At 30.6% G+C, this 23,216-nt stretch overlaps 2 protein-coding genes across 3 annotated transcripts in view; one reads left to right on the forward strand and one right to left on the reverse strand.

The window, feature by feature from the left end:
* Positions 1–23,216, forward strand: part of LOC148230548 (uncharacterized) — a 314,285-nt gene that overhangs the window by 135,080 nt on the left and 155,989 nt on the right. The gene's annotated exons all lie outside the window — the stretch shown is intronic.
* LOC148230556 (uncharacterized) overlaps positions 1,114–23,216 on the reverse strand; it is an 85,905-nt gene continuing 63,802 nt past the window's right edge. The window contains exons 1-5 of one of the 2 annotated variants that reach the window (XM_088194624.1): positions 11,875–12,282; positions 3,859–4,030; positions 3,580–3,782; positions 2,530–2,739; positions 1,114–2,393 (exon numbers count right to left, since the gene is read on the reverse strand). In XM_088194624.1, the coding sequence (XP_088050750.1) occupies positions 1,936–2,393; positions 2,530–2,739; positions 3,580–3,782; positions 3,859–4,030; positions 11,875–12,013 (1,182 nt within the window). In that variant the 5' untranslated portion in view covers positions 12,014–12,282 and the 3' untranslated portion in view covers positions 1,114–1,935. Of the gene's footprint in view, positions 2,394–2,529; positions 2,740–3,579; positions 3,783–3,858; positions 4,031–11,874; positions 12,283–23,216 lie in introns of those variants that run through there. The other variant, XM_088194626.1, reaches the window with a different exon arrangement.

Here is a 23,216-nt window from a genome sequence, read left to right on the forward strand (position 1 = left end):
TATAAAAATCTATATTTCCGAACACCCAGATACGATAGATATTTAAAAACGCTAGGGTTCATATAGAATTTGAACCCAGGTTTATCTGGTATTAGTTACCGACTGATTTATCGTGCTGGTATAAATGTGTATTATATTGAAAGGCATTCGTTCCTAATATTGCTCAGTTGTACTTTAGGACCATGAGCGAAATAGCAAAAATAACCTCCCCGGACATCAAAGCCTCGCTCTGCTTTAACACAATTGTTGTATAGACCGAGTAGGACACACATGATAACTTAATTATTTCCGACTGTGCTTATTAGCATCCTTGTCAGGGCCGGCCCGAGGGGCAGGGAAAAATATAGGCGTAACATTTCCTTAAATAATCTAAATTATGTTGCTAAAATTAATTACTAAACGTACATACAACTGCGTGTACACTATCAGAGACTACTATGAATTAGAGAACACGCAAAATTATTTAATAGAGCTAGCTTTTCATGTTGATATTTGTTTGAAAAAAGCTTAAATTATTGATTTTAATTATTTTTAATTTTAATAATTAATTTGATAATATCATAAAAAAGTTATTATAATATTAAATAATTACAGTTGCTTCTAATTTTATTTACTCGAGTGCATCCCTTTTTATGCTATATATTTATTTTTAAAATGTTGGTAAAACTAATTATAAAAATTAAGTATCTTAAAATAAATATTTGTTGCCAAATGGATACATTATAAATATATAAATTTTTATTAAACTTTGAATAAAAATACTTTCACTTCCAATAAAAAAACTATAAGCCAAGGATATACATACATACATAGTACATATGTATGTATTATATGGTACATTATGTACTATTTTTATTCAATTAACTACTACACTATGCTTAAGTTTAATATTAATTTAACACATACTATACACGAGAGAATTTCAATTCATTGCTAAATATATTAGTAAAACTGCATTTAAGGGTCAAAGTATTTAAGAACTATCTATTTCAATAAAAAATTATAGAATAATAGTAAATGTCTTAAGTGTTTGGTCCTATTGAAATGGTTCAAAATTGTTTTAAAAATGTATTTTAATGCAATTGAAAGGTCTACAAATGAAACAACTTTGTATACAAAGTACATTTTGTTTTATTTTCATCACATTTTTTTCGTTATAAATATATTTACAAAAAAAAGAAAACTTTTTGTTACCGCTATAACAAAATGTTGTACAGCAAACCTCGTCGTGAGGCATAAATAATTACTAAGCGTCTCTCCGTATACATTTTTGATAATGTATATCTAATTTCGACGAGTCAAGAGATGTCAATAGCCTCATATATATTTGCCATTATTTGTGAAAATATATATATTTAATAATTACGTTCATAAATTTTCAAAGGCTTCTATCATAATTGAAATTGTTCTTTTAGCATACGAATTAATATGATTTTTTTATATTGTGTACATGCTAAAGATAGATAACATATTTTATAAACTAATAGTGATTTGACTCAGTGTCAATTTTGAGTTTTGTGATTACTAATATCTAAATAATATATACATACGTAACGTTAAATAATACATAAATAATATCAATAATACAGTATACATAAATAATGAGAAAGTCGAATTGTTAAGTTATTACATACATATATAAAACGAGGAGTGGATGTTTTCGAATTCATCGAAGGGAATGCGTCTATGAGATGAAGACGAACATGACACAAATTAAGATTTGATCTTTTCTGAAATCATCAGCCGGTTTGCTTCAAGTCTTGCGAAACAACCTCATATTAAAATATAATATATAAATAATTTTTGGATATGAAAGTACAGTATATAAAGCTTAATATAAATGCACTTATATATGTACAAAAATTTTAAACATACCAAAATAAATATTACTTAAATAAGAGACTATGTACTTAGATATAAGATGATTACGTATTATTATATAAATATACTTCTTGAACGTTTTTTGTCATGATTTGAACTAGCTAAATCTTTTTTGTCTTCGCTGTCAGAGCTCTTCGAGTCTTGCTTCTTCTCCTGAAGCTTCTTCCATGTGTCGCCTAATGCTTTTGCAAAATGGTCGTCGACGGTCATGCCGGCGTCGTCGTCGACTTCCATCTTGCAGTCTTCTTTTTTGTCTTCTACTTCTAAGGGTTGAACGACAGTGTCTTCTGGCTCTTTAGCGGGTTTATTATTTGGCGTTAAATACTTGGAGCACGGATCGCTAGCGAACATTATAGGGCTGCTGGCTCTGTCTTTCATCGGCGCTTTGGGAGTTTTACCATTGGAGATGCCGTTTGCTTCTTTTTCCTTTTTGTTGAAGAGCGACATGTAATCGGCGCCTAAAGAACGCCTGAAGTGTTCGTCAATGACTGGATCGCACATTGACATTGAACCTAGAAAATATTAAGTTTTATATAAATTAACATGTAAGGTACATGATTATTCAGTTGATAATTGAAAGATCGAGCACTTGATTCAGTTAACAAACTAATTAAAGAAGTATACGGATGGCTTATCCAATATATATACCTGGTACATATTCTCCTTTTCCAACGTCTAGCTTATTCAAAGTGGGCGAAGACGAATTGCTTCCATTGGTGTTTGTCTGAGTTATCACACTCGGTCTATACAAATGTCCACTATTGACCGACTGCGAATAAGACGGTGGCGAACTCCTTATTTTGACGCTCATGTCCAAAGGAGTCTCAATGTATTCTGGTGGTTTTGAACCTCTTGCACCTATTAAACATATCACATCGTAAATAATAATGTAAAATAATTTTGCATATTTTTGCCATAAAGATAAAATATTATAGCTCGATGTATGTGTAAAATTAAAGTAGAGTTTTAAACCTTACGGTCTGGTTTATTAGTTGTAGTCACATTTAATTTAAAACCCTTGCTTTGATATAATATTTAAAAATCTTTTGTAATTCAATTTTTAAGATAGATTACAATGTAAAAATTAAAAAAATCAAAATAGCTGTAAAAATAACTCATAGCATTTCACCCAACTGTTGTTTTTGTTATAATAGTGCTGTAAATATATAGACTTTCGCGTTACGCGCTTATAAACTTGCACTTTGCGTTTGTGACTCTGCGCTAGGCACTTGTGATATTACACTTTGTGCTTAAATCTTATATAATCTATCTAACTTGGTATTTACCTAAATTATGTATTATATATTAATATATTATTAGTGAACTTTAAGCATTTTATTAAATAAGAATCATGATTACATTTTGGATCTATATGTAAAGGTATGCAATGATTTAAAATATGTTATTAGTTCTTTAAGCAATTTTAATATATGATAAAATATACTTATTAAAAAAAAATGTTTTGAAGTCATTATATAATGTACTGGCAAAAAATATTATGAACTATAATTTTATAAAAAATATTAAAAACATACATAAAAAAATATGTATAAAAGGATTCTATATACATATCTTAAAAGTAAAAATTATAATTTTTGTAAAAAATATAAGCAGCAACCAATTGTTTTGTGGTAAAAATTTAATACATATTTAGTTTCGTTTTGTCATAATTTATTTATATTTTATATTAAAAAATACCTTTCAACGAAGCAAAAGACAGCTTCTTTTTAGGGAAAACTTCAGCTTCGTCGTTGCTTTCGTCGTATTGCGACAAATCGCTATCGCTGTGATGGAGATTATTGTCTCCGCTTCGAGTTCTGCTGATTTGGTCGAACTGGACTCTCGGTGCTGTCGACTTGTCGTTGAACGACTGCGACCTGGAGGCTTTAGTGCCGTTCTCTCTGAAATTGCATACAATTTTTTATTAATAACCCGTGATTCATTATTGCTAGGTAAGTGCATAATAAAAATTTATACCTATGTTTATAATCGGGTATCCTCGTAGTGCAGCGTCTCTCTCGACGCCACTTGGAGGATGGTAGCTGCTTTACAGCAGCAATGTCTGATGAGGTAGTTGTTACACTGTCTTTGACGCTTGGAGGGCTAGCGCTGGCGTTTGAACCGCACGGCGAACCGCTATCGACGCTTTCTGAAAAATCATAAAATTAATCGTTTTAATGATGCTTTATTATTTTATAGCGCAGTAATTAAAGGAATCTTAGCATTATAGAATTATTTATTATAAATAATAAACGAAACAATCAGTATTAAAATTCAATTACAGAATGAATACACATACATAAATTAAGAATATTTAATCTTAGAAACTTAGCCGTGATAACATGTGGCGATCGTACCCTAAAGAAGATAATATCACACGTTTCTAAAAGGCGCCAAGGATACCAACAATTTTAAGCTGTCAACCGGACACAGTGCATAGGCTTGATGACACCAGTGTTTTAAAAGATGTGTTGGCCAGTCGAATATGTGATTTGAAGACTCTATCAACTTTTTTGGCCTGACGCCGAGCTTTTTACTTTGACCGGTCAGACCCAATTTCAAGGCATCCTCCAGAGAGGTCCACTAAGACTGCAGCCTTTGTGGTGTGTTCACAGAGCGTAACCCCAACGGAGCAAATGTAAGAGTCTGCTCCCTTATGTCCTCTTGAGGACGACGACCACATCAGCACATCTTCGCCGAGGTAACCGAAGCAACCAGTGTTTAACTAGTGTGTCTTTCTTTTCTGTGTTTGTTTTATGTGTTTTATACTCAATTATAAATGGCTTGTATTACATCTGATCCACCAGCACTCACAATATCGACAAATACAAAATCTTATATGTAATAAACTATATTTTATTATTTGACTTATTTATTTAGTAAAATGTGAACGCCACAGAATTTAAATGAGAAAGTAAAAACATGGTGACATCGTTCATGTTTGAAATAAGGTTATTTTGCATACTTTTAATTGATTTTTCATCAGTATTAAAGAGGCAAGCTGTTTATGAAGAGATAGTGTTTTTTGTTAAAAATGTAAAGGCCCTTTTTATTAGTATGAATAAACATTTAATTGTACAAATAAAAATAAAAATAAGAAGTTGATTAATTTAGGGTTTAATATTTTACTAATTTATTAGTTATTAATATTTTTTACACCGTAAAATAATAAAAACTATAATAAATATATTATCAACATATAGTTTTGCATGCATTTTTCATTTCTATCATTGCATGATAATTGACAACCCGCGACCCAGCTCACATGTAATAGTTTTTTCGAATCTATCATATATGTATGCGAGTATTAAAATACTATACATTGAAAGCACATAATTAAAAGCATTTTGAAACATATTTAACACTATACAAATATGTCGCATATACAATGTTTACAAGGGAAATATATGCTAGTGCAATTGAGTAACGACAACTCGAATTAGTCACGAGTCCACATTTTTTCCATACACCGAAAAGAAAATCTCCCAGCGCTCGCGCCAGAAATTCCTCAGTAAATTAACTAATTTCCTCGAAACCGACGCGAGTAATTATTTTACTAATACGACCGCCTCTTCACGATGATTTCAATTTCCTTCACCAGACAAGTCATTAGGGTAGGGTGGGTGGCTCGGTGAGAATGTATAATGAGTAGAAGAAAAAATCAGGAAACGGACACGATCCGAAAAAATAAAACACAGGAACGGCCGCTCCTTTCCTTTTTTTGTCGTCTTTCGAACGCATCGGAAAAAACACGTTCGCATTCCGAGGATGTGTGATGTAAAATCCTGCCCCATTGCTTTCCAAACGATACGAAAGAAACGGTCGCAAACCAGAAGGCAGGATAACAGTACAAATAAAATAAGGGGTTTCAATACAATTCGTAATCATTCTTTAAAATTGAAATCAATATCAGAAATGTTTAATTTTATATATAAATGTAAATTCAGAAGCTATAGAAGTCCAACGCCTGCTCTTTTTGGAATTGTTCATTGATTGATATTCGCCAATTGAAATGATTTTTTCTGTTCATAATAACATAATCAATGTTTTGCGCTCATGTATCATCACTTCCACATCTTCCTCAATATTTATCTTACTATTCATTAACTTTAATTTAGTTGCAGCTTGTATTAAATTTTTTACAAAATAAAAATATTATATTTCTGTACCTTTAACTATTTATTTTATACTCTCACCTAAATAATAAATCAAGACATCTTCCGCAAATAGTTTTTTACATCCACAACATCATTTATACACAACAGACAACATTGGACCTAATTTATATCACTGTGGTACTCCATGAAAAAATCTTTAAAAAAATCACTATAGTTTAATAGTGTAAATTATTAAAAAAAAATAGGTACATATTATAAAATATAATTAAGCAATAAATAAAAAAAAATATGGTTTTAATTTGTAAGCACGACATTTTTAAATCGTGTTTTGTATATCGTTATAGTTGTTATGAATGAGTGATTTAAAGAAAATTGCGCATCGAAATAACCACGTAAACAAATAATAGTCAACTGGAAGATGTTGAAATGCGGGGAAAAAAACGTAAGTGAGCTATGACTGTTAAAATGTTAATCGAAGAAAAATTATATTTTTTATTAATCATTTTATATGTAATATGTAAATTAAGTTAAATAATCTAAATAGTATCATAAATTTGAAGTGAAGTAGTTATTTATTTATGATCGTTATGAAAGAATGGTCAATGCACTTTTTTCCTCGTATAGCAATTTAGACGTGGAAAAAAATGAGATCGTGCGGTCCCCAGGTGAGCACACCTGAGCTGGACAACACCTCAAGCGGTGGATGAAGGTCGACCAAGGCCATAGCAGGTATATTAATATATATCTATATAGAGGTGCATCGTGGACGAGACGAGCGAGATGATGGGAAGAGGGAGAAGGAAGAATATTACCTGTACTATAAGACAGTGAATCTCAAAGTTATAATTTTATCGAGATGATTTTGAAGATATTTACTAATCAATTGGTATTTGAATTGAACTATACATTAATTACATTTCTGAAGCATGATATTATAGAATCTGGGTTCGATTGAAGATGAATAAATAATATTGTTCTTGAATCAAGTTAATTAATATTTTTTAACTATTTACCATAAGACTTAATATTGTTAAGCATATTTAAAATTATGTTTTAATTTTTTTTTATATACATATGTATGTTTTATTATAAAAAGATTTGTTTTTAATCCTCCAAAATGTGACCTGTAAATGACACAGCCGCAAATTTATAGCAAATGTAACATTTTGAAAAATACTAATGTTGAGCTTGTTTAATTGACGCAATATTCGACATTAGATCAAAAATTCACCTTCGTAAAAAAGTTATATGTTGTGTGGCACACAGGCCTGCCGAGAGAGGACGAATTAACTCGTCTTATTATTATTTATTTAATAAGTAATATTACGATTTTAAAAATATATAAAATGCCATTTTCGTCATGAGGCCCGGAATCATTCTTTTCCAGGGCCCAGAATCGCTCTCGGCGGCCTGGTGGCACAAACCTCTTAGATGTTTTTGTATATGTAAATATATATTTATATAGTTCTAATTTACTTTAAAGTTGCTAAAGGGCGGTGTCGACAAACTGTCAATTCTCGGTTTAGAGTGCTCTACAGAGTCGCGATCGCGTTCCATATTCTTGACTTCGTTCACGCTTGATAACGCTCTTCTTGCTCAAGCCATCCAACTTATCAACGAGCCAAATACAAGGATATTTTCGGCGATATCTGTGAAGAGCTGGAAAAATTATATGGAATGGCACTTATCTATTTTAGGTGTGCAACATAACTGTTTATTTATTTCTTTATTTTTAAATGTTTAATTGTGTATTTTTTGTTTGTGTAATGACCATCATGACGCATTTGATTTGTAATAAAAATAAATGAGCTTCACTGATTGAGAAACGCTGATGAATTTAACTTATATGCAGCCTTTTTACGGCGGCGCCATTGTTAAATTTTAATAGGCAGTAATACATAATATACTGTAACATATATACTGCGTTTATAATTTTAGATTTTCCAGACAAGGTTCTTAAAAAAAATAGTTTATTATAAAGGATTACAGCATCACAAAAATATATTTCCAATTATATACAATCGAATCTGATTGAAGCAACGACTTGACCGTAGAAGTACCATATAATTATATAATGAGATATATGACATTTAAAAACAATGATGGTTATAAATTGCTGAATTTCTCTGAATTTAGCAATTTATAAATAATAATTTAACTGTAGTATTAATAGACTCAGAGGCACATTTCACGTTTACAAGTAAAAATATGGTTTTTAAAATGGTATTGCTCACAAATCAAACAGATTTTCTTTACATAGTCGTTATTCAGATCAAGTCAATTACACATTACACATCCCTTTAATTAGTATTCAAAATAGTCATTATGGACCTCAATGGAATTAGTGTTTTTAGTTTTATAAGCAACAGCAATGGATACTTTTTTAATAATATTTATAAAGATTTTAATTATCCTAATGTGTTCATTATTCACATTATGAATCACTTCTTTCTGCTTAAAATTATTGTTCATAAACAGCACTGCGATAAATAAAAACAATTTCAATTCTCTAACAATAAATTACACATAGTTAAAAATTTTTTTTAAATAAATATTTTCCTTAAAACTATGTAAAAGAGATACAAAGATACAAATATCTGAAATGAAAAATATTAGTGATATCCATATACATATGAATAATAATTTTCTTAAGGGAATTAATATTATATATTTTTATCCATATAAATGCGTTTTTTTCGAGCCAAATATTCTCTCTAATAAGACATAACCCAATGAATTATGCATATAAATGAAATATTTGCACCAAATTGTCCTGGCGTGATGCAATTTTTCACCAAGGGCCATTTGGCGAGAGTTCAAAGGGACAAAAAAGAATCGGCGCAGCGGGAGGGACATTTCTGCCGAATCGCGTGCCGCCCGTTGTGTCGCGAAAAATTCCAGGAATTCGCAATAAAAAACCAAAGACCACCTCTTTCGCTCTGCGGTGGAACATCTGACACTTTTGCGCACAGGAAACTATGCAGAGATGCGAAAAAGAGATGCGCGACGAGAGGATGTCCGCACCTTACTCCGGTACAAGGTGTTTACCAAGTTGCCATCATTTTTTTTTATTCTCTTCTATGATATTGAAGAGCCCTGATCGTTACGAAGAAGATATAAGGATAGGCTTACGCATCGATCTGATACTATAATTTTCGTATTCCGATTCACTTCGTAGAATTATTTTAGCATTTGCTCGAAGCAATCAGGAAAACGAGGTAAACCTGATTCAGCCATAGTGGATCGTAGTCTATCAGGGTAGAAATTTTTACCTGCGGGAAATATTTGTAATGTCTAGAAACAATTTAAGGTATTTTAACTGGCTTCTTAACCATATTAGCATCTATAAGACTAGTATTTTTATAAAAGTTGCCAACAAACAAGAGGTCGATTGACTAAATTATCAGATTTTATAGATTGCTTCTAGGACACCACTAATTACGATATATTCGTAATCCTTAATTAGATTTGACTGAAGTTTTTGTCACTCATTTGAGGTATTTCTATATTGTTTTTGAGTAATCACCTAGACAGTCAGATTTTGTGATTTAAAATATTTATAAAAATTATAATGTCAAATCATTTATAATTTAGTTTTAGTAAAACATTAAATATTATTGTGTATTACTATCATATCAACATTAGTTCAAATACTTTTTAAAAATAATTTCGACATAGGTGCAATAAACCAAGTTAACACATTCAATACCGTGTGTACAAATTAATGTGCGTTTAAAAAAACTATCCTTAGTAAAGATCGAGTGATACTACGAATGTGTTAACGTGATGTGTAAAACTACTGTGGATTTTACCAGTGAGTATTTGCGAAATATTTATTAGGAAATAAATGTGTTACGGTGATAATTGCGCACAGCAAATAGTTCAAACAGCAAAAATTCTGATCATATACGATCAATAAACAATTATATGTATGTGTATTTAAGAATACGTAAATATATATAAAACATAATGTATGCATATATAACATATGTTAATATGATTTTAATTATCATGTCTTAAAAATTAGTAATTTACATTAGTATGATACACTTACATTTTCAATAATTACACAAATTTGTACTTAAAAATAAATAAAAATATTAAGCAGTTAAAATTAAAAGTAAAATATATTTGACAATCAAACATCTATGTTCAGAATTTTCGTCTGCGCAATTTTTATTTGCGTAATAATCACCAACCTATATGGCTAATGGAGGGTAGTGTTTGGCAGTTTTATACCTGCCAAAAAAACCGTAACGAACCAATCGAAACAAAAGCTAGAGTGTTTTGGATTGAAAAAGAGTGACGCTCTCTGATGAGAGTAAAATAAATCTATACGGATCAGATGGGAAGCACTAGGTTCGTCGTCAAGTAGTAGAAAGATACAGCGATAAATGTCTCATAATCAGAAAATTGCACGAATATGATCTGGGAGTGCCTCTTATATTCCGGAATGGAAGGTATCCATTTTATCAAGGCGGTGGATTAATTAAACTGTCCTGAATATTTTTCATCCCGTCTATGTGGACTCAAATTTGGACAGCAACTTTATGGATGTTTCTGCGCCCAATTATCAAAAATATTCAGTAATGTTTTTTTAATCAAAATAAATACTTTAATAAAACATTTTAGAGTATAAAGAAAAACGTAGAAAAAAACTGGCTCTTAAGTAAACCAATATAATATATTTGGGCTATAATTGAGGATAAAATCGACTGTTAAACTCAACGAGCAAACAAAAAACTTATATTTGATCGCAAGAGATATTAACATTTTAATCAATAATAACGCTCAATATTGTTTTAATTTTCCGTTGTAACACCGATACATTACAACGGGGTAAATCTGTACTAACTATTAGGTATTAAACACCAGATTTTTCAGTCTGGGAATCAGTGACATCTATATTAATAATTAAAAATATTATGTGCATTATAATTTATAATCAATAGATGTCATTTTGCAGCTGGGGCTGGTTTTTATTAACGATGCATTTTTTTTATAAATTAAAATTCGAATCTGTTGCAGTGGTTCGAACCCTATACTAATCAAGATTATACGGACTATGCTATTTCAAGCATAACCCTTTTTGCATTTTACTCAAAATTAGCATGTAATGTCTTATTTATTTAATGTAAGAAAAAATAAATAACAATAAAATATATGTACATATATATCATAACCAACAATTTTACCATAATTCGCATGTATATTAATAGCAACTAAAAAGCTTAAAAATACACTTGTATATTGATATAAATGCACACTTATGTATATATTTTTAATTAAATAATTACTGCAATCGACCGTAGAGAGTAGCGGTAGGTAAACAGGCGTTATTTATTATTAATGGATCAATTAAATGGCAATACTCCATTACTCTTCACGGGAATCAAACAGCATTCCATTGAAGATAATTTGGTTTTTTGAAGGTCGGATAATAAAATCGCAGAAATATACAATTTTAATCTGAATTTGATACAAAGGAAAATTTAATATATTATTCAATGAAAGAAAATTTCGATTATCGTAGATCTAAACTAAAAGAGTGAAGTATAAAATTTCGTAGATCGTAGATCTAAACTGTTTATAATATATAACGATTATTAACCACACTGTAGTACATATGAAAGCAACAACTTTAGCGTTTAGTATTCGCTAAATATTTCTCAGCTCGATAAAAAAATGTCAGCTACGAACGTGAGAAATATATTGATATGATAATGTAACTCATAGTGTCATAGGCACTTCAATGGCATAACCAATTCACGCCGTGTGAATTTCATGAGATTTATACAAAAAGATTCTAATTGGAATTTTTCCGAAAATACGCGGTAGTCTAGTTAGAAATTTTCCGTAAACTAAAATAAAATACCTTGCTTTTCAGCCAACCAGGGTTGCCACAGCATCACGTTGAACTTGGGAGACTTGGGCGGCTCCATGGTGGCAAACTGTTGGCATTCACTGTTAAACGATCGATTCGCCAACAGCATTAAGTATGGAGTAAAATCCATACTTCATCAATTGTCAATAATAGTATCAAAAACACAACACCGAAACACGATTGTCAATTCAATTCACACACTCGAGTTTATAAATCCGTATAATAATAGTAAGAGTGGGACAATAAAAAAAATATGGGTAAAGGGTTAGATGAGCACCCGAAGACAACGATGAAAAAAAACGAGAGGTAAAAATAGAGTTGATGAGGCTTTGATTGGAGATAAGGTGTTGTTGTGTGGAGCGGCGATGCCACACGACTCCACTCAGGTAGGGCTGACCGGCTACTAAACAAAAGCCAAACATTAGGAAGGAACAAATGAGAAAGAAAAAATACTTATGAAGTGCATGCCAGCGCCGGAGAGGGTACGACAGGTGCGCTTAAGCTGCGGTGCGCGAGCTTAATTTATTTATTAAGTAATTAAATCATAACTTTATTTTATTTACTAGCTATGGTATTATTTCGAAATAAATATACATATGTATAATATTTATATCGATAAAATCAATTTAATGAAATAAAGTAACAATAAAATCTAATAATCTTTTCACAGGAAAAAATATTCACCAATTTATCCTCATACATTTCAAAACCAAAATGGAAGTTATTCTGAGACACCATAGTGTAGCTTTCAATGACAAATAAATTAGCAAATTAATTACACCCATACCTCGCTATACGGCCGCTCTTTATACGGCCTTTCGCTATAACGGCCCTCTTCAATTAAGGCGCGTTTTCGATTTACGGCCTAAAATGTTTCGCTATAACAGCAAAAAATCTTTTTTTCGATGTCGATTTTAAAAAAAATTTAAAAATAGATTTAATTTGCATAGTTTTAAAATGAAAGGTGAAGCAGCTAGCGAAGATGAAGCTGCATCTAAGGAATATCCCAACATTTTAAAGGGAATTATTGAAAGAGGTGGTCATAAACCTGAACAAGTGTTTAACGTAGACGAAACAGGGCTTTATTGAAAGCGAATGCCTGATTGCACGTACATTTCAAAAACCGAAAAATCTGCGCCTGGTTATAAAACCACTTTTAATATATTTGTCCGAAAATCCAAGGCCTCTTAAAGGACTAAATAAAAATCAATTACCCGTCGTATTTAGATCCAACAAGAAAGCTTGGATGACTAAAGCTACTTTAGAGGATTGGTTCAAAAATCACTTTTGCACAGAAGTGAAAAAATATTTGCGAGACAATAACTTAAGCAACAAGGCTTTGCTAATTTTGGATAATGCACCAGGGCATCCTACTAATTTATCCGAACTATCTGAAGATGTCATGATTGAGTGCCTTCTGAAAAATACAACAGCTCTGATCCAACCTATGGATCAGGGTGCAATAGCCACTTTTAAGGCATATTACCTACGTCGAACTTTCCGACAACTTATAAGGGAAACCGATGGTAAATCTTCAATTAAAACATTTTGGAAAAACTATAACGTCAAGGATGCTGTTGACAGCATCAGTGAATCATGGAAGGAATTAAAATTAACAACAATGAACCATGTTTGGAAAAAAATATGGCCAGAACGTGTAAAAAGTACTGATGCAGAAGTTAATTGCCTTCCTGAAATTAGGCAAAACATTTTGGATCTAGCACATGATCTCGACTTTGAAGGTTTGAACGAACGTGATGTGCTTGATCTACTTGAAGCTAATAGGGAACCCCTTTCATATAAGGAACTCATTCAGTTGCAAGCAGAACCGGCGAAATTTGACGAAGAGACAGAGCCTGTTGTATCCAAACAGCTAACATAAAAAAAATTGTCAAAAGCTTTTTCCTATTTCGAACAAGGAATAAACATCTTCCTTGAAAACGATCCTGACGTCGAACGTAGCGCTAAAGTTTCTCGAGGAATTAACTCAGCCATTAGCTGTTATTAATCACTGAAGAACGAAAGAGACAAAAAGGCAAGACAAACAACGTTGGACAATTTTTTTAAGCCAGGCCCATCCTTACCAGCGAAAAATGAGAACGACAGTGATCTGCAGGTTATCATTTCTTAGATTAAAGCCATTTAAAAAAAAAAATATGTATGTATTCATACACATATTTTATGTAACATGAAGTTGTTTCATTTTTGTTTATGGATTATTGTTGGTTTTTGGAGTCTGTTATTATTTTATGTACAAATGTATGTACTTGTTATGTATGTATTTTTGATTTAAATGAAATAAAAAGATAAAATGCATTTTAAATGATAAACCATGTTAAATATTTAACAAATTTGGAACCGATCCCATTGAATTTGTATTAGAATAATTGATTCGTTATACGGCTTTTCGCTTTGCGGCCAAGTTTCGTGGAACGTATCTAGGCCGTAAAGCGAGGTATGAGTGTACTATTATTAAGATCAGATTTTAATAGTAGAATTACACAATTTACATTTAGAAACATTTAATATATTGATGTAACTAAACCAGACATTTTCTTAATAGAAAATGTGTAAAAAATCAGATATGTAACATGTAAGTATATATAGATGTTATAAATGTTCTGTGTATTGATTCTATAAGATATAAAATAGCTTAAAAATTGATAGTTTGGATTTTCCGCGTTTTTTCTCCCCAGGATAATCAAGAGTATTATATATTTTTTTAAGTATATTGCTTTTTTAATTTATGGTTAATTATGATTCTTTATGTTGTATTAACATACAAGAGTGGAATATTTAAAAGTAGCGAGAGTTTCAACGATGGCATTTATAAATCATTAAAACGACAATGGTTTGGCTCAATAATAAACATAAGAAATCGCAGCACGCCCAGAATTGCAAAAGTAAAACTTCTTATGCACTTTATTTCATAAGCTTCGAAACTTAAGAAAAAAAAATATTTGTAATTATCGGACTACTAACATTAACAAGCTTTCAGAACTAAACAAGGTGATTTGGAGGTGGAGTTAGATCCAAATGCGATTGGCTTTCAATTTGCTTCCAAGCTTATTCGATGGACCATTATAAAATACGTAAAGCTCGGTCATCTCACCGATCACTGATGAGTGATGATCACTCGCCAAGACTCTTGAACGATCTTTTGAGACTCCCATTTACATTTCACTGTAATACTATATAGAGTTTTTTAGGCGCATTTATTTTATTTTAAAAAAAATCTGACTAAAATTTATATGATTTTTAAAGTACATTTTAAAACAAATGAAATCAATTCTACGGTGCAAGATATGATGCCAGTTGGAGCACGTTAATTTTACTCAATTGCAAAGATAATAAACGAGGAATAAGCTATCAGTTATCCAACAGTCGAGTTCCTCAATTTTCTGAATCAATGTGAATTACTACAAAAAAACTAATTCTCAAAGTTTGTAGCTCTATAACGAACTCAGGAAATTTGAATAAATATATTAAAAATTTTCAATGAAACGCTGTTGGTTGTAAAGACATATTTAACCATATTTTACACCAATAACGACTGTTAAATGTTCACACATACAGTTGGCAACAACGATTTTTAATTATAATTCAAAGAAATAATGTTTTTTCGGAATGCTCGAAATTCGACCCAAATGAATCACTGTTTTAATTGGAAAGAAATGCACATTAAATTCTCAAGTGGAGCGTTCTGCGAATTGCGCTACATCTAAGAAATGAAATCTACACTCTACAGCAAACATAAACAAATTATTTAATTAATTAAAAATAAACAGTTGAGCGTCCCTGTGGATTGGAGCATCTCGAAGGAGATTCGAGATTTGTTGACTCGGCGAGAGGAGAAGAGTGCCCAGGAAACAATCGAATCGTTTCGTAAGCTCTTCGACAGAAACGTGCCATGTTCTAGGAAATACGATTATACTATTGTTAATCGATCTGCACGTATATAGAACGCATTTGCGAAATCAATATATTAACGTTACATTAATCTTCAGGATGATTAAATTATTATAATAAGAGGTTTAAGTGAGGAAAATTGGAGTGAAGACGATAAAGGTATTCTGAAATTATCTCCTCTGGCCAACTGCACGGCACACACAGATGGCATAAGATGGCTTTGTAGTAGTCGTTTATATCTCTGTCTCTTTCTAGCGTGTGTAACGTTGTCGAAAGAGTTAAATTTATGAATGAAAGATCTCGTGGATAGTGAGACCTTACAGTGGGACCCGAGAACGTTTCGGTTTAACGACAAGAGCGTGACACCGTTGACGTATTTCGAATGTAAACTGGACGTAATTATGTGAAAATTCGTGTACTACTGTCAGAAATAATTTAATATAGTGTGTATGAATATTCGACAATAAATAATAGATCCTGTACATACATTAAAGCATTTTTTACACATGGATTAAGCTCGGAAACTGCACATCGGCATTCGACAATAGTGTATTTTTAATATACTAACATAACTCGCGGTGTTACAACTTCGGTCGAGCAGTTTAGATTAAGTTTGCCTAAATATTTGCAGACCAAAGTAGATACACTAGTATTTAAAATGTGAAAGAATTTATAAGATGAAAATAATCCACTTTCACAAAATTTTAACTGCTTTTTGGCAGCAAAATATTTCTTTAAATTTATCTTATATAATATTACGAGTTAGAATCGAATAAAGCACATCTAAACCGTTCTTTGCGCTCCCCTGTTGACAAAAATATAACATATAGTTTATTAAAATGCCTTGAGAATTTTTGATTTAAGTTTCTATATAATGCATCCATTGAATCAAGAATATACTATAAAGTATTACTCAATGTTTCCAACGCTATTTGCTCAAGCCGCCTGTAATTTTATCTGACGGCACTCCACCACGACACAGAGTAACTTAATTCATTGAGCAATTATAAAATGTAATGCACATTATACAATACACATATTTTACTGTTTATAAAAATATATTTCTTGGCATTCAAATACGATTGAATTACTAACTATCGAATCGAACAGGTATACACTTTTTTTGCTTCGTAATAATCGACGGCGGTAGATAACGTTTTATCAACTGCAAAAAAAGAAGCTGTCCAATAAAAAAAATAAGAAGTTTACCCCGCAGCGCGCGCCTTCGAGATGAATATATTCATTTCGGCATTAAGAAACATTTTATAAGGGTATAATTTCGATGTACGAATCCCTACTGAATTACGGGTGGGTGATGTCCATATTTCATAAAAGGAATACGTAATGTGGTAGCACAGCGTATATAATTTTGGACCTCTTCTCCTTGGTCGCTTCTTGCCCTGTATAAACAACGATAAATAACGACTCCGCAGGCGGAACTGGCTACCGGTGTTTCTTCTCTCAGGTACGATGTTTTTTTCTTCTTAGAAACTGCTATCTCGTCACCATCTACATGTCTGTATATACGTACATCTACATACTGACGGCTCGAAAAATATGAGTACGATGTGATGTATTATTATTGATAATAATTGCGATAATCGACTCAATGTGAGCTTTTATCAATTCGCGGCGGGTTTCGCGCTTCATCGAGCGTCGATGTCTTTTTTGCTTTGATAGAAAAATTATTACCAATAGCGGCTAATTTTATTTTGAATAAAAAGATGGATACTCAATTGGAAACGATCCACGTGATTCACATTCCGAGAATATTTTCATGTGTGATTATCTCGAGGGTCCCTAAAATGCGGTTAGAAAATAACCAAAGCCACTTTGCCGAATGAGAAATTTCCTGTTCTGTAATTCGAAATGAGAATACTAAAATGAGGCATTTAAAAGTAGCCCGGTAGTAGAATTTTTACGATTTAAAAAAACAAATGTCATTGTTATATCTTTGTAATTTATACATGTTTTTAAATATTTAAGCATATATTTTTTAATCTATTGAAAGTGCTAAGTATGCAAGTTCAAAGAAAAAGTAAAAGATAAGTAGCTAAGTTCAAACAATATAAAACAAGTTGTTACTGTAAAATTCTCACTGTAACATAATAGGCGTTAACTGATGTATTTCAACATGGAACATAACTTGCCTGGAAATTAGGCAGCTCTTCGGAAAGAGTATGCAAATAATACTCGGTTTCAAGATAATTTAAACATTTAAAAAAAAATATATATTTTAAATATCAATAAAATAGAAGTAAAAGGACTATTTTATTTTCATTTAAAAAAAAGTAGAGAGGTGGTAAGTCACTATTATTTCTCAGGGATTTGGAGTGCAACTAAAGAGACTATAGATCATCATTTAAAATTATAGCGTGCATATTGACAAAATCTACGTGAGAACGTTTTATAGACTGCATTTAAAATTTAAAAAAAACTTACGTTTCAATCTCTAATACTCGTCTTAATGTCAAGCAAATTGCGTGGAGTGTATTCGTTAAACATACCTGCAACAAAAAAATATATAATTAGTGGTGATACATATAACTGCTTATAAATAATAAATCTTATCACATGATATATTTTTTTCTATTTATTAAAATTATAATATACTCTATTATACATATGGTATATTTATTTAAACAGACGCCTGGGAATATTATTGTTAAATATTAAAATTTAAATATTTTATCATTTTTAAATAATAAAATAATTGCTAAATAATTCACGCGTTACACAAGGATCTTGGTGTTTTTTTTTATAGTATTTCGAACAACAAAGCTTAGACTGGTATTTTTATTCCCAGCGTATTTTATTTTTTTATAAGCCTGGCTCTTTACCGATACGCAATTGCAGCCATGTGTCACTTATTTCCTTGTCTATAACATTAAATTCCGTAGTAGTGTGATTATAGTATTAATAAAGGTTATAGAATTTTTTATTGTCGAAATATCGAAAGTATGGATTTTTATTTTGCTCAAGAATTCAAGCCCAATAAGAACCACATAGTCGTGATGTTATCGTAACACATCTTCAGTCTGTTGTCGAAGACTCGCTCGCTAGGGGCGAAAGAGAGAGAAGTCGTTAATAATTTACGAGACCTGCTCCTCGAAGATGTCCAGCCTGGGGGCAAAGGTGGTATCATCTCGTCGCGTGAGGAAAACGAAAAGGAGGACGGTTTCGCCGCGAGCCCAATACCCGAGATTTGTGAGGCAAAAAAATATACGGTAGCCGAACAAATTACCGTACCGGTCGGCCATTATTGTTATTATTATTCTTCATCGCGTTTGCGGACGGTCGAGAAAGATATTCTTCGGAGAGCGTTCCAGGAATCTCGGAATTGTTTTTTGGAGAAGTGCGATTTTTCGTGGATGACCAATGCAAAAGTACAAATTAATATGTCCTACTTTACACATTAAAATGTAGATATCCAAAGTGATCGATTTAACTATACTCTCTAATGAAATATAGAAAAAATGTTGTCCATACTAGGTGTTTCCTCAAACGTTCTCAATCAAACTGCGGATTCTCCGAAGGCCATAACCGGAGCTTTCTCGTGGAAGTTCTCTTTTTATTTTCATCGGGCGTGTTAACGAGAGGAAATCTTAATTCTGCGCGGCTTTAATCTTTCGCAGAGTGCGGTCATCAAAGAGCTCAATAAATATTTACGAGACTATTTCCTGTCTCGCAAATATTTTATGCACGCGTTATAATTTCGCAGAAGGCGTCAAAGCGATGCAGGCGAGGATGATCTACTATTATAATACCTCGTAAAGGGCTTTATTTAAAGGAATTTGTCGTTAGTTGAAAGTAGTAAAAATTAAAATTTAATAATCACATTTCAATTAAAATTAAAAGACCTATAATTTTAAGCAAAATCGACACATAAAAACATAAATGTTATTGAGAAAAATATGACAGTATGAGAAAAAATGTGAATGTGTTGCAATGGGCTACTTTTAAATGCACCATTTTAAACAATGTTTTGATGAAACAAAACATTATTTAATTCATGTATTCTGTACGTGTATTTTAATTATGTGTATATATTGAAATAGTAAAAAAAAGTTTGAGAATCTTTCGACGAAAATTTCAGTATTTATATTTTTAATAATATTTTTACGTCCACATATATTTATTAAAAAAACATATAAAATACTTGTTTTATTTTAGTATCAAAATATGTCATTCCATGATATACTCTAGAAATTGTGAATTCAATACCAAGGATTAGTAATTTAGTACAATATAATAATAAAGCAATAATTGTAAAATTTAGTAAATTTAAATCAGTATCATTAGATGAAATTCATAACATAATATGTAAATTTAAAAAAGGAACTAGTACTGATGAACTAGATATAAATATAATTAAAGAAACATGGGAAATAATAGGAACTAAATTAAATTATTTAATAAATAAAGCACTCTCCTTAGGAGAAATGCCTGAAAATTTAAAGATTGCTACTATTGTACCTATACCTAAAATAAAAAATAGTAAAAAAGTTGAAGAAATGAGACCAATCAACATGCTACCGTGTATAGAAAAAATAATAGAAGAAGTAGTAATCAAACAATTAAAGGAATTTATTACTTCTCAAAACATAATATGTGAACAACAATCGGGATTCAGAGAAAAGCATTCCACTGAAACTGCATTACAAGTAGTGATAAATGATTGGCTGTTGGCTAAGGATACAAACAAAATCATTGGAGCAGTTTTCTTAGATTTCAAGAGAGCCTTCGAAACAATAGACAGAAAAATAATGTTAAAGAAATTGGAAAGTATAGGTATAAGTGATATAGTTTTAAGATGGTTTAATAATTACTTATATAAAAGAAAACAAAAAGTTAAAATAAATAATGTATATTCTGAAGAGAAATTAGTGTCTTATGGAATACAACAAGGGTCTAAATTGGGACCATTGTTATTTGTTTTGTATATTAATGATATAGTTAATAACGTGAAAAAATGTAAAATTCATCTATTTGCGGATGACACATTAATGTATTGCATAGGTGATAACATTAAAGAAATTGTAAATAATTTAAATAATGAATTAAGTATATTAGAAATATGGTTAAAGAATAATGTACTTAAATTAAATGAGAATAAAACTAAATGTATGTTTATTAATTATAAAAATGTGTTAGATAATAGTACCAAAATAGTAATAAATAACTCTAGTATAGAAATAGTGGATAATATAAAATATTTAGGAGTAATTGTTGATACAAAATTAAATTTTAAAGAACATTGTAATTACATATTAAAAAAAAATAGTAGAAAAATAGGTTTATTATCTAGATTAAGAAATATATTAAGTATAAATACAAAAAAAATAATTTACAATAGTATAATATTGCCCTACTTTAATTATTGTGCAACACTATTAAATATGTTAAATAAATTAGATAAACAAATGTTGCAAAAATTACAAAATAGGGCAATGAGAGTAATCTTAAATAAAAATAGATTAACTAATTGTAAAAGTATGATTGATAGATCAGAATGGTTGAATGTTCAAGAAATATTGAGTATGAATGTTTTAGTATTTATATATAAGTTAGAAAATAATATGTTACCAAAATATTTTAATAAGTATTTAATAAGAAATAAAGATGTACATAAATATAATACTAGAAATAAAGAAAATTTAAAGATAATTAAGTATAAGAAAACGAGTACGGCTAGGGGAATTATGTACGGAGGTTTTGATTTATATAATAGTCTTCCAAGAGAAATCCGAAACAGCAAAAATATAACGGGTTTCATAAATGGAATAAAAAAACACCTTCGTACATATAGAAATAAATTATAATATTAAGACTTTATTATTGTATATTCTTATTTTTTCTTTCTGTTATGTATTTTTTATATATTTTTATATATGTTAACTAAATTTGTTAGATGTAAAGATTAGCTATTAAGCTAAATAAATTAATAAAATAAAATAATAATAAATAATAAAAACATGATATAAAAATTGACAACAATTTTTATTTTATTTTTTATTAAAAATAGGAACATAATGACTTGCCAGGTTTTTCTAATGCAGAATAAGATATCTCAGAAATTTTCTTTGAATTCTCTTCAAAAACAAGGAGTTCTTCGTTTCATTCGGATTTCAGACAAAATGTGCTTGATCACAAAAAAGTGGTAATCGATGTGCTTTATCACCAAAAACCATCACGTTTAACTTAATTCATCTATAGCAATGTGCTTAATGAATTTAATCTTGATACTAACATAAAAGATTGTTATAATAATTTATATCCTAATTTTATTGGAATAAGATTTATAATACATAAATGTCTACAGATGCGTTTAATTTGATGTAACATTAATTAAGTATTAAAAAGCTTATCCCTTTTTTATATAAATTCATCAAAAATATTGCAAGTGTTCATGGGAATTCTTCGAAGGGCTCAAATACGAAAACAACATGGCGTGATTCAAAACTGGAGTTTCGTTATAATATAATAATCTCACATAATAGTTTAGCTCTTTTATGATTATACACCCATTCAGGCCGAGACGGGTTGATTTCATTCAAGAAGAAGATCGCGTGCGGTGACCATGATTCGAAAACGATTATTTTTATTCACGCATAAGAAAATGTAGATCTACTTTAGGTTCAAATATTTAAATAAGTAGACTGCATTTGAATAGTCGATTACATATGCATAGATTATAATTAAAGAAATCGAATCATGGTCACTGCATAAGCGGTCATTAGTTTTTGTATCGTGGCCGTAACAGGTAGATATTCAGGGTTGGGACGATAGTTAATAGACGGACGAAGAGATGGATCGGGCGCCGCAGCATCGCAGTTCATCCCAGACAAAACGATACAAACTGTATCATTCAGGGGTTTTCAAATAATTATTTTTTATGTTTCATGTATGTATATTATTTGACTAAAGAAACATTAATTGCTAACCTAAAAAGTATTAAGATAATATTGAAATAATGTATACCAAAACAATTTCAGTAACTATTGAGAGCTTACTACTGAATTGGCTCTAATGAACGCGATTTTAATATAAATCATTTATAAGTGACTAAATCGAAATTGGCCAATACAAGTTCCATCCAAAATACAAACTAAGCCAACTCATCTCTCAGGAGAAAATGAGCTGAAGAATAAGTACAGACAGACATCGCATCTCAAATATTGCTCCAAAGTTTGTCTGCATTTCGATATTACACTATGTTTTAAAAATATGAAGGCTATCCTTACAGATATTACTATGAACTTCTAATATAAGAGGGCTGATCAAAGTATATTCAAATCGAATTGTAACGAGCGTTCCAAATCAAGGACGAACTAATTTCGGAGAAATATTGTGTCAAATTAAATTCGGATCAAAATATTTCGTTAAACTGAGATCGGTATTCGTTACAATGAAAACATTTTGTA

Source organism: Plectrocnemia conspersa, unplaced genomic scaffold (genome assembly GCF_051122295.1).
Source record: "Plectrocnemia conspersa isolate PC_06_02 unplaced genomic scaffold, ASM5112229v1 ptg000010l, whole genome shotgun sequence".
In the NCBI taxonomy this organism is placed as follows: Eukaryota; Metazoa; Arthropoda; class Insecta; order Trichoptera; family Polycentropodidae; genus Plectrocnemia; species Plectrocnemia conspersa.